The 14,426-nt window shown below is 57.6% G+C and overlaps 1 protein-coding gene across 1 annotated transcript; it reads left to right on the top strand.

The window, feature by feature from the left end:
• Positions 1-12,450: 12,450 nt before the first annotated feature.
• Positions 12,451-13,875, top strand: DRD5 (dopamine receptor D5). The gene has a single exon (XM_047090624.1). It carries the CDS (start codon positions 12,451-12,453, stop codon positions 13,873-13,875), a length of 1,425 nt encoding a protein of 474 aa, XP_046946580.1.
• The last annotated feature ends 551 nt before the right edge of the window (positions 13,876-14,426 follow it).

The raw sequence follows: 14,426 nt of genomic DNA on the forward strand, positions 1-14,426 counted from the left end.
GTAATTGCTGTTAATTTTCGGTACCGATCAGTACACACACGCCTACATACACGCACACGCAGGCACACACACGTGAATGGGATTGCTTTTATGTATACTGAATTTGCATGTAACTAGCTTTTTTCCCCTCTTAATACACCTGCGTGGTTCTGGACGATTTTCGTTTCCCCGTGGCATCACGTCTCACACTTGAGCATACGTAAGAATCATCTGGAGAGCTTGCGAGGACTCCTGCCTTCCCAGCCAGAAGTTCAGGTTCCGTTGGGCTGGAGTGGGGCGCAGGGTGCTTCAAGAAGCATCTCAGGTAATGCCGTGTCCCTTCCAGAAGCACCTCCTCGAGAGTCCGTGAACCCCGAGTCAAGACTCCTGAACAGCCTCCCGTGACATTGTGTATTCTTCTGCAATGTGACCTTGGGTAGCTCCAGAGCACATTCCATGGAGGGCTGTATCGTTCCTTATGTAGTCAGAACCCAACGTCGGACAGGTAGAGACATTTGACGGTGTGATCCTTTTCTGTTTTTCTTCCTTTTTTGCTTTATTTTTGCTATTACAAACGACACCGTGGCAAGCATTTTCATGGCTGAGTCTCTGTGCACATGTTGATAAACCACCCTGCATGAGATGAATACTTGTGAATGCATTCATTTCCCCCGGTGCTGAGCACATCAGTACAGCCCAGGGGCTATGGGATTAGGGCTCCAGGCGTGGCCACGGGGCACCATCAGAGCAGGAAAATCACAGTCTTGCTGGGCTCAGAGCTTCTGAGACGTGACCTTAAAGATGGATCGCCTCTTGCTCCTAAACAAGCAGAGCTCGCGCCATCAGGATGGCTGTTTGAGCCAGGCAGCTTTGTCCCACAGGTAGCCAAGCGTCTTGACTCGACCCACTTAGGCAGCAAAGCAAATGTATTCCCTTCATACCAAGGCAGCCCACAGAGGACGAACCGGAGTGCGCAATAAACAAGTGTCAAGCTCTCAGGGCTAGAGGAAGAGAAATGCAAATTGGAACAGCAATGAGCCATCATTTCCCTTTCATCTGATTGGCAAGGGTTGGCCAAATGCGAAGGACAGAGAATGCAAACAGACCCCTGGCGGGACCGCTGTGGAAGAGCGCGGCCACCAGGGGGCGCCGGTGCCTTTCCGCTGAGTCCTCACCTGTGCTTTTAGGTCAAAGTGAGGGGCGATCCGGTGGGCGAGCAGCAGACTCCAGGGTCCCCAATGAGAGCAGGGGTGCAAAATGCCCCGTCTGTACCCTGTCTACAACTTTGGACTCTCGTGGCGTGTGTCAGGGACGGCTGTCCTCGTTGCCAGGTGAGGGCTGGGTGGGTTCTGAGTTCCCCTAAGGAAGCTGAGAATTAGTTTCAACAGGAGTGTTCCCTCCACCTGCCCCCACCACGTCCGGCTGTCCGTGGGGCATCCTTGTTCCCATCACGAGGCTTTGGAGGAACGTGGCTGGAGGATGTTCCCATGTGTGGAGAGTCCCCCAAATAGAGTGGGTGGAACTTGGTCAGGGAGGGCTGGGGAGGTGGGCACAGAGGGCAGTTTCACCGGGTCTGATGGGGCATGACAGTAACATTAGCTACTCCTAAGGGCAGACCCTGGGGCCACAGGGACAGGACAGGGAAAGAACGAGGGCAGTGTTTTGTTGTTTTTTTTTTTAATTTTTTAAAGGCTTATTTATTTAAAAAAATTTTTTTAATGTTTATTTTTGAGAGAGAGAGACAGAATGTGAGCCAGGGAGGGTCAGAGAGAGAGGGAGACACAGAATCTGAAACAGGCTCCAGACTCTGAGCTGTCAGCACAGAGCCCGACGTGGGGCTCGAACCCACGAACGGTGAGATCATGACCCGAGCCACAGTCAGACGCCCAACCGACCGAGCCACCCAGTGCCCCAATGTGTATTTATTTTCGAGAGACTGAGAGAGACAGGGCACAAGCAGGGGAGGGGCAAAGAGAGAGAGAGGGAGACACAGAATCCAAAGCAGGCTCCAGGCTCTGAACGGTCAGCAGAGAGCCCGACGCGGGGCTCAAACCCATGAACCGTGAGATCGTGACCTGAGCGGAAGTCGGACACTTAACTGAGCCACCCCGGTGCCCCGAGGGCAGTGTTTTAATGCTCAAAAAGGGTGATAATTTTGGTCCGGTGTTTCAGCCACATTAATAACATAAGAAACACCACAACGATAGTAAAATGTTCATTGTCTGAAAAATGTAAATCAAGTCACCTGCCTAAACTCTTCGTTGGTTTCCTGTTGCTTTTAGAAGAAAGTACAAACTCCTGACTGTGGTCTGTTGGGATCTTCACGGTCTGGCCTCTGCTACTTTGTCTTCTTCTTATCCTGTCCCCTCCTCTGCCCCCCCCCCCGCCCCCACCCCCCCCGAGTGCCCCCACCTGCACTGCTGCAGCCACATACAGCTGTCCCGCCTTGGACACTGCAGACTCCTCTGTTCCTCAGGACCTTTGCACGTGCTAATCTCGCTCTCCGGAGAGGGCTTCTCTGGCTCCTTGAAACAGATGGGCCTCTTTTCATCCCTCAGGCCATGTGTAGAGGTCCCTCCGCTGTGGGGGTTGCCCCGGACATCTGCCTGAACACATCGCCCGTTACGCTTCACCTTGGCCGCATTACCATTAGTCGTTTGCTTATGCGTGTGTGCTTATCCGTCCTGGACACAGCTGTCTGCTTGTGAGGGTAGAGGCTTAACCTCCTTCTCCCTCAGGCCTCACCACGAGGGCTGCCGCCCTCACAATCCAGACTATTGCAGGGCGTGGGGAAGCGCCCGGAGCTCGGCGGGCTCTCAGGACTGGCGTGTTTCCAGAAATAGTTTTTAAGGCCTTGGCAGACATTCTCTGCCCGCTTCGGGGAAACGCCTCCAGTCCCCTCTTTGCCTTTAAGGCACAAGATGGCGCTTTGGGCCTGGCCCTTAACAGAGTCCCCGCGGAGTCTGGAATTAGGATATGCTCCCCTCTGCTTGCTCTGGCCTATGGGGGGGACGGGGGGGGGGTGTGCCACAGAAGCTTACAGGCGGGTTCTGCTCCCCTCCTTGGAAGGGACGAACCAGCGGATGTGGGGGGCGGGAGCTGTCTTCCTGACGACAGCAAGGGCTGCCTAGGTATCTCTGGCAGGTGTTTCCGGAACACTGGTTTGGGATGCTCGGTCAAAGCCGGAACATAATGAGCCTGCTTGCCCTTGGCTGGAGATTGGTAGAGAGCGGGATGTGGGAATAGTGCTAGGCCAGGAGCCCACAAACTACCGCCTGTGAGCTAAGAATGGCTTTTACAGTTTGAAAAGCTGGTAAAACAAAAAACAAAAAACAAAAAAAGGCAGAAACGAAAACAAAACACGCACACGAAAAGATTATGCTTCAGAGACATGGCTCTTAAATACCCACTACCTGGCCCTTCACAGAAAAAGTCTGCTGACCCCTGGTCTTGACGATGAGAGGGAAGGGGGTCTCTGCCGGATAGTTCTGGAAGGATTGTGATAGCTACTAAGAAAGCAAGGCGCAAGAGGTCTGCCCTCTTTCCTGCCTGTGTGTGGTTGTGGGAGGGGGTGGGGCCTGGAGCTGGTTGAGGGGTGAGCCTGAGAGGGGCGGGGTCTGCAGCCCAGGTTGGGGGGGGGTGGGAGGGATTAGCCCGGAACCCCGCCCCCGCCCCGCCCCCTCTGATCTGTTCCTCTCTACCTGCCCACAGTCCTGCTTTCCCACAGTTTCCTCCAGGGTCTTCTCCGCCTCATCCCAACAGTTGTCCTGTGAATGCATCACCTTAACACGAATGCTTTCACCTTTTCCGGGCACGTGCTGGAAGGGAGCCACAGGGAACCACAGGTGTCGCCGGTTCCCCTCAACTTGCCGCACTTCACCCTCCCCACCTGGCGGCCGGGTGCGTGGCCCTCTCGCAGAGCAGGACTGAGCCACCCAGAACCACAGGACAAGGGCGGGTGACTGTGCCCGGCGGCTCGCGGACCAGGAGCGCGGCTCGGGGAGGAGTGGCGGAGCGTTCGCCTTCCCCGATTGGGCGCTGTCCTCAGGGGTGCAGCCCGTCCAACGGCATAAGGTGATGTGTCACGAGGGTCGCTAAGGCCACAGGCCGCCCGTGAACTGCAGAAACACATGAGGTGTTAGAATCGGGGCCTCCTTGGGCGCAGGCAAGATTCCAGCAAGGATTTTCTGGGGGAAGGGCCCTGAAGGTGCACGCAGAGCTGGGGCCGCCCCTGCAACGGGTCCCTGAAGAATCGTGCTTCATCAGGGGTGGGGGATGGCCGGACACAAGGCTTGAGGCCAGGTTCAGGTCCCTCTGACGAGCTACTTTCGTCCCCCGGCACCTGGTTTTCTCCTCTATCAGGAGGTGACAATAGAAGTTTGTGCCTTGAAGAGTCCTTGGAAAACGAGCTGAGATGCTGCATGTGAACGCCCGCGAGCCTGGCACGCAGCGAGCTCGTTAGGGCCACGTGAGCGATTTCATGTTTCTGCCCCTGGGGTTGTTGCTGAGGGCAGAGCGGATGTCCGTCTTTGCACAGGCTTGGTGCTGCTCCAGAAAATTCTCACATCCCTGGTCCTCTACGTGGCCCAGGGAGCCTGCGGGAGGGCGAATAATGCTCCCTAAAGATGTCCACGTCCTAATCCCTGGAGCCTATGAATAGGCCACGTTACTTGGCAAGAGCAACGTCGCCTGTGCGGTTAAGTCGAGGCTCTTGTGATGGGAGATCATCCTGGATTGTCCGCGAGGGCCCAGAACATAGTCACAGAGGTCCTTCTAAGAGGGAGGCAGGAGGGAATTGGGCTACAGGGAGGGCAGAGCCCGGGTGATGCCGCCACGGGCCAGGGAGTGCCAGCAGCCGCCAGCAGCTGGAAGAAGCGGGGCGGGGATTCTGCCCTCGGATCTCTGCCGATGGCCCTGCTGACACCTTGACCTTGGTCCAGCGAGACTCCTTTTGGACGTCTGACCTCCAGAACCCTAATAGAGTTGTGTTGTTTCAAGCCACCAAGGGTGTGGCGGTTTGTCACAGCGGCTGCAGGAAACTCACACGGGGCCTTTACCCTGTTTTTCGTGCCTCGCGCACGAGCAGAAGACCGAGCCCACGAGAACGGGGGAGTCGCGGTGCGCCCGGCAAAAGCTGAGTGAGCGGGGGCACCGATCACGCCCCTCCGAGGGAGGGTGGGCTTCCCCATCTGCAGAAGGAGGGGAGAGGGCCGGGGAGGGGGAGCCGCGTGAACAGGGTCCTGGCTTTGATGGCGGCTCCCTTGGGGCTCATCCCAGGACCCCGGCCACCCCTCCGGGTTTGCGGGCAGGCCCCTCACCCTCTTCTTGGGCAGGTGGTGTTGCCGCTCCAGGGGGCCGCCCTGCATCCTCTCGCCCTCTCTGCTCTCCGTGGCGGTCTAGCTCACGGCCCCCGGCTTGCTTACCGTCGAGATGCTGCCGACGCCCGGGTCTGTATCTTCGTTCCCTGCTGGTTGTTTCCGGCAGCCTGCTTACCTGTCTCAGAGGCACCGTGTCCCGAGGGTGTCTGGCCCCAGACAGTCTCAGTCCTCGGCTGGTCCTCCCTCTCCTTGGCTACCTCCCACCCCCCACCCCCCATGGAGGTACCAGCCTCCGTTTGACAAGCCCCACGTACAGGGCTGTCTTTGCACGGCCCTTAGGTCTCATCTCCAAGCAGCAGCCACACCTGTCGCATCCACTCCCCAAACTCGTGGCTCCACCCACTTCTGCCCGCTTCCAGCCCCTCCCCACTCCGGTGCCCCGTCACCTCCTCCGGGCCTCCCGACGTGGCCTCCTCATTTCTCCAAGGCCTCCGTGGCCCCTACAAGTCTGCCGTTCTCACTGCGGCCAGAGCCGCGCTTGAGAGGGGCAAATGCGCTCATACCCCTCCCTGGACAACACCCCCGACGGCCTCTCGCCGCTTGAGATGAAAACCCAAATCCTCCCCTTGGGCCCCGGGGTCCTGTGTGGTCTTTGCCGCCCGCCTCTCCAGCCTTTGCTCACGCTCTGCTTTTGCCTCTGTGCTGACACCACGCGGGCCAGCTTCTTGAGTTCCTTGGACGTGCTGTGTTTCCTCCCGCCTCGGGGCCTTAGCACTGGCTGGTCCCTCTTCCTTTCACTTCATTCATTCAACTCATCATTCAGATCTCCGTCCGAACACCAGCTTCTCGGGGAAGTCTTCCCCCACCCCTAGACCAGGTCTGAGGTCCCTGTTACGAACGTTCGTGACACATCTAGGTTGCTTTCGTTGTGGCCGTTAACCACACAGTTGCATGTTGGATCGTTTGACCGCTTACTATAAGCCTCTCTTTCTCTCTCTCTCTCTCTTTTTAAAACCACGTGACCGTAAGCGTCAAAAAGAAGGGACAATGCGACGTCTGTTTCGTTCCCCAGCTGTATCCCCTCTGCCAGCGGATGAAGATCGTCCTCATCCCTGTTTTTTTTTTTATTTACATTTATTTATTTTTGAGAGACAGAGACAGAGCACAAGTGGGGGAGGGGCAGAGAGACAGAGAGAGATGCAGAATCCGAAGCAGGCTCCAGGCTCCGAGCTCCAAGCTGTCAGAACAGAGCCGGACGTGGGGCTCAAACTCACAAACCGCGAGATCCTGACCCGCGCCGAAGTCGGACGCTCAACCGACTGAGCCACCCAGGCGTCCCTTCCTCATCCCTGTTGAATGAACAAACAAATGGACAGATGTTTGAAGATCTTTTGAGGCGAAAATGGGAACTGGGAGGTAGTTTTCATATGGCAGAAAGTTCAAGCAAAAAACACAAAACACATATATTTATTTGATATTTCCCCGGGCAGGTTAAGAAGTTATTTATGGTTTTCCATTTGGAAAAGCCCCAATCAATTCACCTTGTCCAGCATCTCTTCCTAACTGAGCTCTGAAGAGGTTTCCATGCTCTGGATGGAGAGCCATGCAGAGGAGTAACTGGGACCACCCAAGAACACACAGGCTGAGCCCCCGGGGATGGGGACCCAGTCCTCCTCCCTGCAGTGTTGACCTCAGCGAGAGCTTCGGAAATATGAACAAGGGCACACGTGTTAATTGCCTTCCCAGCGACGATCCTTCGCTTGCTAAGAAAGCCCTGATTTTTGTTGGGGAGGCAAAGTGCCCCGTCTTTGGTGATGAGCCTTCGTTTCTTTCAGCCAAGCCTGGGCACTCTGCTCCCCTTGGCCTGATACTTGAAACCGTTTGTGTGTGGTCTCTAAGGACAAGGAGAGTCTAGTGAGTGAATTCAGGAAGCTGAAGATGGATGCCATACAATTGTCTAATTGTCAACAATTGTCCATTGTCAATGCTTTAACTGCCAATAATTGCCTAATATACAACCCACACGCACATTTTGCCAACTGTCCCCATAGCGTTCTCCAGAGGATCCCTCTCCTTATCCAGCTGGCACGTTTCTGGGTCTCCTTCAACCTGGAACAGTTTCTTGTCCTTTCTGTCTCTGTTGGGGCATCAGTACTTTGAAGAGTTCAGGTCAATTGCCGAGGCCGCCTCTTCTGGGTCCGTCTGATGTTTCCTCAGGGGACAGGGATACTAGGTACGGATGCTGTGTCCTCGGTGCATCCAACCGCGGGGCACCTGGCGTCCATCTGTCCCATCCCTGGTCGTGTTAACTCTGTTCACTTGTAAGGCCAGGCCTGCAAGATTTCTCAAAGGTAAAGTTACCATATTTTTCTTTTTGTAATCAGTAAATGAATGGAGACCGTGCGAATATCCTATTCTTCTCCAAACTTTTACTTGGTGGTGACTCTTTTTTTTTTTTTAAAGTGTTCATTTATTTTTGGGGGTGGCAGGGAGAGAGAGAGAGAGAGAGAGTAGAGAGAGAATCCCAAGCAGGCTCTTCACTGCTAGCATGGAACCCATGAACCATGAGATCATGGCCTGAGCCGAGATCAAGAGTCGGACACCCAACCGACTGAGCCATCCAGGCGCCCCTACTTGGTGATGACCCTTGTCTGAACCAATTATTACTATTATGGTGGCAAAATGAGATCTTCTAACTCTGTCATTCCTTTGACATTTATTAATTGGCATTCTCCCGTAAGGAAGATTCCTGCCTCTCTCCCTCCCTCTCTCTCTTCCTTCCTTTTATCTTTTTATCAGTATAGATTCTCATTTTAACAAATAGATTATAATCCATCATTGTCATTATTTAAAAAAATTTTTTTTAAACGTCTATTTATTTTTGAGACAGAGACAGACAGAGCATGAATGGGGGAGGGTCAGAGAGAGAGGGAGACACAGAATCTGAAGCAGGCTCCGGGCTCCGAGCTGTCAGCACGGAGCCCAACGTGGGGCTTGAACTCACGGACCGCAAGATCGTGACCTGAGCCGAAGTCGGCCGCTTAACCCACTGAGCCACCCAGGCGCCCCACCCATCGTTAACATTAATTCTGATGCTCACAGTGTCCCAGAGTTGGCAGGTGAGAGCCCCTTCGTGTTGGTGGCCGTGTCCTGTTGATAGCCCTTCATCTCCATTTTTCCTGTGTGTCTCAGCTGGGAGGGGGCAGAGACCTGGGGGCTGCCCCTTGGGCTTGAAGAGGAGGTCTCCAGGTCACCACCAACAGTCATGTGCTCGAGGCCACTTTTCCAGCCACAGGATGGATGCAGGTGACTCATCACTACCTTTCTGCCCGGGCCTCGCGGAGCCAAGCTGAGGACCCTGACGCGGCCGGCGTCGGGGGAGCTCAGGTGCGTCCCGTAGCCAAGGACCAAACCTTTCTTGGGGTAAAACAGACTTGAGTCTTTTGACACCCGGCTGTGGCAGCAGCAGCAAAATCCTGGCTGCCAGCCTATTGATTTTGTCATTTGTCTCAGTGAAGCAAATCCAATTGGCAATGTCTTCAGGGGAAAGAGGATCAGTGAGTTCAAACGGAAGAATGTTTGCCAACTGCGTGAGGAAAACCCCCTTTGTGCTACAATGTTCTCAGCCAATCCTCTCAGCACAGTTTTGCAGGAGCCACCTTTGGGGAGGATCCCTGCCTCGCTGCCCTCCTCTGGGGCCGGGCTCTGGCTGGGGTGGCACGAGACAGGGAGCTTATCGGCCGCCGACTTGGTTACAGTCCGTGCTGAGAGGTTGGCTTCCCAGGCCAACCAGAGCCTTTTGGGAAATGTGGGAAAGAGCCGGGGTGAGAGAGGACAGTCACTGCTCGTCAGAAACCATCGTCCCTAGTAGACAAAGGACCCCCGGAGCCCTCCTGGTGAAGACAGGAGAGACACGCTATAGCAACCAGGCTGGTTGCTGTCACTTTGCACGCAGACGAGTGTCTTACTGATAGAAAATTCTTGTTTCCCCAAATGACGAGAGACACGGCTTTTTGGATAATGGAGGGAAAGCCTAGCCTTAGAGTTCTGGAAAATCTCCCCTTTTGCACATGAGGCTCCGTGCCTCTGAGCCTTCACACTTGCTGTTCCTTCTGTTGGGAATGTCCTTCCACCCGGCACGCTGGTGGATGCCATTCACCCTCCAGCTCACCACACAGGAGAGAGGACACCTGTCTCTTTTTTCTCTTCCTTTCCTCCTCCTCCATCCTTCTCTCCTTCTCCCCTCCCTCTTTGTCTCTCTCTCCCTCCCTTCCCCTCCCCCCTCCTCCAGTGACATAACTGCCGCATCATAAGCTGACCCAGGGGTCTGGCGGAGCACAGCCACCCGCTCAGTCCAGAGGCGCTCGGCGTCTTCGCGCCCGGCTGTGGCTCGCATACCCCTCCTTTCCCCTCCGCACGCTGAGGTCCTCAGCCGAGCCTTGTTGAATGAATGGATGGGCAGACAGACTTCCGGGACTCAGAACTGTCCGGAGACCAACGCGAACTCGTGTGGCGAGAGTGTGTGCGCCCCTGCTGGGGACCTGTCTGTCCACTGCTGTCCCAGCGCTGGGCACGGAGCCTCCCTTTTGCCACTCTTCCACCACTGAAGACTGGCTAAGCACGCAGCCACTGTGCCGGTCCGGGGAGGTCAGACGTGAAGAAGACACGGTTCCTTGAGCTCAGAAGTTCAGGGTCCAGAGGAGCAAACAGGCACGTAAAGGGAGAGTCACACTACAGCCTCGAACTGGTGCAGTACGAGCTAACACGGGCTCGGCTGGACACAGGGCCCTTCCTCCTCCCTGAAGCCGGCCAGGCTTCCCCGAGGGGGGCTGCGCACGGGTGGGGTGGGATGTGAGAGGACGGGATCGAGCGCTCCGAATGCGAGGCCGAACGTCACACGATCGTGAGCCAATGGTTCCTGAAATTCGCGTTGATGTGCAAGTGCTCTGGATGACAAGTATGTTTCTGGAACGAATTATGCTCGCACACCAAGGTTTCACTGTACAAGGAATTCAAATTCAAACCGGTCGCCGAGAGCCACGCTCTCTTCTGACGTCATAAGCCGGTGTTCTCCAGGACGACAAGGAGGGAGGCCGCTCCAGGGTGAGGCACGACCCTGAGACCCGCGAGGGAAGTCGCAACTCATGCCTTGTTTGTTTGCTTGCTTCTGTGTTGTCGTGGTGGAGGCTCGAATCCGGGCTGTCGGTGGAGGAGGTGCGGCCGGAGAAGATTCAGGAGCAAAGGGCAAGACGATTAAAAGACTTCGCGGGCCTTACGGGACTGTCCAAGGATCGGGGATCGCAGGGGGTTACTGAGGGTTTTCCCCCTGGGGGGGGGGGTGACCGGATCGTAGCTCCGTCTGAGAAAGGTCACTCTGCCTGCCATTGAGAGGAGGGTGGCCAGAGGATCAGGGCAGGGCCTGGAGCCTAGCCTCGTGTCGCCGTCGAACGGGTGGGGAAGACGCGGTCCTGGACGGGGCATCAGTGGAGAGAGGAGCGGACCAGCTCCGAGGGGACGGACAGATGGTCTTGCCACCTCCAGCAGCAGAAAGCACCGAGGGGAGAGATGTGAGGGACAAGAGGCTGCGTGGGGCTGAGTCTGAGAAGCTGGGACGCTCGCAGGTGTTGCGTCCGGCACGCAGATGGCCGCCGGGGGAACGTGGCAGGTGGGGCTGAGTGCAGAGGGAGATTAAGGAGGGGACGACAGAGACTCCAGACCCTGCTTCTAGACCTCAGGGCAGGGTCAGCGGGCCAGGGGGTCTCAGATGGACGCTGTGTCGCCCGCGGCCGCCTCATCACAGTCTGTCCCTGCCGCTTTCAGCTGAGTTTAGCACAGGCCGAGACTTGGCCCTTCGGCCACGGAACTTGTCTGCTGGAGGGGAGAGGGGTTAAGAGCCGGGAGCGCTGTTCTCCTCTGCGGTGTTTCCTGCCATTCTTTTCAAAACTTTGGATTGGGGCCAACGATTCAAGTCCACTTCGGTCAAGCACCGAGCTATTAGTCCATTTTTCTCAAGGTTGTAAAAGAGAAAGACTTAAATTAAGCGGCCAGCAGGGAGGAGGCTCCCAGCTGCCTGGAGTCTCCCCTCCTCCTCCCTGTCTTCCGGGTTCATCCAAAATTCTTCCCCAAGGAAGAATCGCTTAAAGATTGGGGGTGATGGGGGGGGAGGGGAAGCCTCTCCCAAGAGGTCAGGTGAAGTCCCAATTTCAGAATCCACGTTGTGGGGTGGGGGTGGGGGTGGGGGGTTCAGGAGAAGTGGTTCCTGGGACACAGTCCTCCGGCCCGCTTTTCCTAGATGGCTGGTTTCACTGAACCTTACACTCCCCTTCAGGAGCAAGAATCACGAGCCCATTTTGTGGATGAGGAAACCAAGGCCCCGTGAAGCTGAGTCGAAGGCTCAAAGTCACACAGCCAGAAATGAAGTCCCGAAGGCGTCTCAGGTCTCTGAAATCCCAGGCTGCTGTCTACCTTCCAAACTCTCCCAGTCTAGAAGTCAGCGATTGCCCCCACCCTTACCCCACCTCCCCCGTTCCCCAAACGCGGATGAGGCCAGGACGCCAGGGCTGGGCCGGGGTGGGGGGGGGGCTCTTGGTCTTCCCCGGGGCGCGTTCTCCCCGGCACGGGCGACGGCCTGGCCCTGGAGCGCCTCTGGCACCTGCGGGTTCGCCCCCCAGGCTCGGGCGGCGGAGAGCGGAGAGTGAGCGCGCCGCGGCACAGGTGGGGCGGCGGCGCGGGAGCCCGGGGAGCGCGGAGGCGCGGGGGCGCGGGCCCGGGGTGCAGCGAGGGACGGAGGCAGCGCGGCAGTGCCAGCCGCCGCCGGCCGCTTGCGGCCCCCGCCCCCTCGGTGCCGGCCGGCTCTTCGCTCCTCCGGCGGCGAACCAGACACGGCCGCGGCCGCCGCCGCCCGGCGCGCACCGGCCGCCACCTGCCCCCGGCGCCCGCGCTGGAGGGGCGCGACGCGGCCGCCGACCCGGAGGCGCTCGAGGAAGCGAGAGGGGTCCCCGCGCACTTCGGGCGCCGGCGCAGCGCACGGTGAGCGTCCCCCGCCCCGGGGCTCGGGGATTCCTCAGCCCCCCGGGTGCCCGATGGGGTCACCCGGGGGACGCAAGGCTGAAGTTGGGACCGCGCGCAGCCCGCCCCCGCCGCCGAGCCCGACATGCTGCCGCCGGGGAGCAACCGCACCGCGTCCCGGGCGCGCTTCAGGCAGCAGCAGCTGGCGCAGCGGGGCTCCGTGGGGGGCTCGGAGGGGGCGGCGCCCCTGGGGGCAGCGCAGGTGGTCACCGCCGGCCTCCTGACCCTGCTCATCGTCTGGACCCTGCTGGGCAACGTGCTGGTGTGCGCGGCCATCGTGCGCAGCCGCCACCTGCGCGCCAAGATGACCAACGTCTTCATCGTGTCTCTGGCTGTGTCCGACCTCCTCGTGGCGCTGCTGGTCATGCCCTGGAAGGCGGTCGCCGAGGTGGCCGGTTACTGGCCCTTTGGGGCCTTCTGCGACATCTGGGTGGCCTTTGACATCATGTGCTCCACCGCGTCCATCCTGAACCTGTGCGTCATCAGCGTGGACCGCTACTGGGCCATCTCCAGGCCCTTCCGCTATGAGCGCAAGATGACCCAGCGCGTGGCTTTGATCATGGTCGGCCTGGCCTGGGCCTTGTCCATCCTAATCTCCTTCATCCCAGTTCAACTCCACTGGCACAGGGACAAGGCAGGCTCCTGGGGCGAGGCGCCGCCGCCATCCGGCCCGGCCAACGGGACGCCCTGGGAGGAAACAGGGGAGCCAGAGGCGAGGGCGGAAAACTGCGACTCCAGCCTGAACCGAACTTACGCCATCTCCTCTTCGCTCATCAGCTTCTACATCCCCGTGGCCATCATGATCGTGACCTACACGCGCATCTACCGCATCGCGCAGGTGCAGATCCGCAGGATCTCCTCGCTGGAGAGGGCCGCCGAGCGCGCGCAGAGCTGCCGCGGCCGCGCAGCCTGTGCGCCCGACCCCAGCCTGCGGGCATCCATCAAGAAGGAGACCAAAGTCCTCAAGACGCTGTCGGTGATCATGGGGGTCTTCGTGTGCTGCTGGCTGCCCTTCTTCATCCTTAACTGCACGGTCCCCTTCTGCAGCGGCCGCCGCGAGGGTCCTGGGGCCGGCTTCCCCTGCGTCAGCGAGACCACCTTCGACGTCTTCGTCTGGTTCGGCTGGGCCAACTCCTCCCTCAACCCGGTCATCTACGCCTTCAACGCTGACTTCCGGCAGGTGTTTGCGCAGCTGCTGGGGTGCGGTCACCTGTGCTCCCGCACCCAGGTGGAGACGGTGAACATCAGCAATGAACTCATCTCCTACAATCAGGACACCGTCTTCCACAAGGAGATCGCAGCTGCCTACATCCATATGATCCCCAATGCCGTGTCCCCGGGGGACGGGGAGGGGGACAAGGAGGAGGAGAGCCCTTTCGACCGAATGTCCCAGATCTCTCAGACGTCCCCGGATGGTGACCCTGCTGTTGAGTCTGTGTGGGAGCTGGACTGCGAGGGAGAGGTTTCTTTAGGCAAAATAACGCCTTTCACCCCGAACGGATTCCAGTAGAGTGCCCGAGAAAGGCCCCTTCTGGATCTGTATAATTGCACAGACATTAACAAGCATGCAGAATACATACTCGCACACACGCACGTCCAGTGCTGCTCAGTTCATCTCATTTTCTGTGTCTGTGTAGGAGCCCATGTGCTTAGAAACGTCACCAGACTGATTTGTGGGTCTAAGAATTGGCAGAAGGTTTGGGATATATACTCCAACCTAGCAGAAACGGACGGGGGGGGGGGGGTCCAGTTAGAGAAGAGAAGGCGGTGTTTGGTTCTTTAAAAAACAACCGAAGAAGTCGTAGTTGATCTTTAAAAAATATACTCGCCCTCCCTTTTACACAAATGAACTGTTCAGTGACTTGGTGTTGTCTGGTGGGTTTTTAGACAACAGGTTCTGTGTGTGTGCAGTGCTGATGGGGGTGCGGGTGACATTCCTGTATCTTGCTTCCTGTAGCCCTGTGTTTATGCAGTTTCTGCCCTCCGTGTGTGTCTTTAGGACAGCTGGGGAACTCTTTCCGATTTGTTCTGGTGTCTAATAAACACAAATTATGTGGATTG

Source organism: Lynx rufus, unplaced genomic scaffold (genome assembly GCF_022079265.1).
Source record: "Lynx rufus isolate CCGP_SWC_20201006 ecotype Redwood Valley unplaced genomic scaffold, mLynRuf1.p SCAF_3, whole genome shotgun sequence".
In the NCBI taxonomy this organism is placed as follows: Eukaryota; Metazoa; Chordata; class Mammalia; order Carnivora; family Felidae; genus Lynx; species Lynx rufus.

Bases quoted from the DNA above. Each gene is read 5' to 3' on its own strand.
- DRD5 (XM_047090624.1), top strand. From the start codon at position 12,451: ATGCTGCCGCCGGGGAGCAACCGCACCGCGTCCCGGGCGCGCTTCAGG.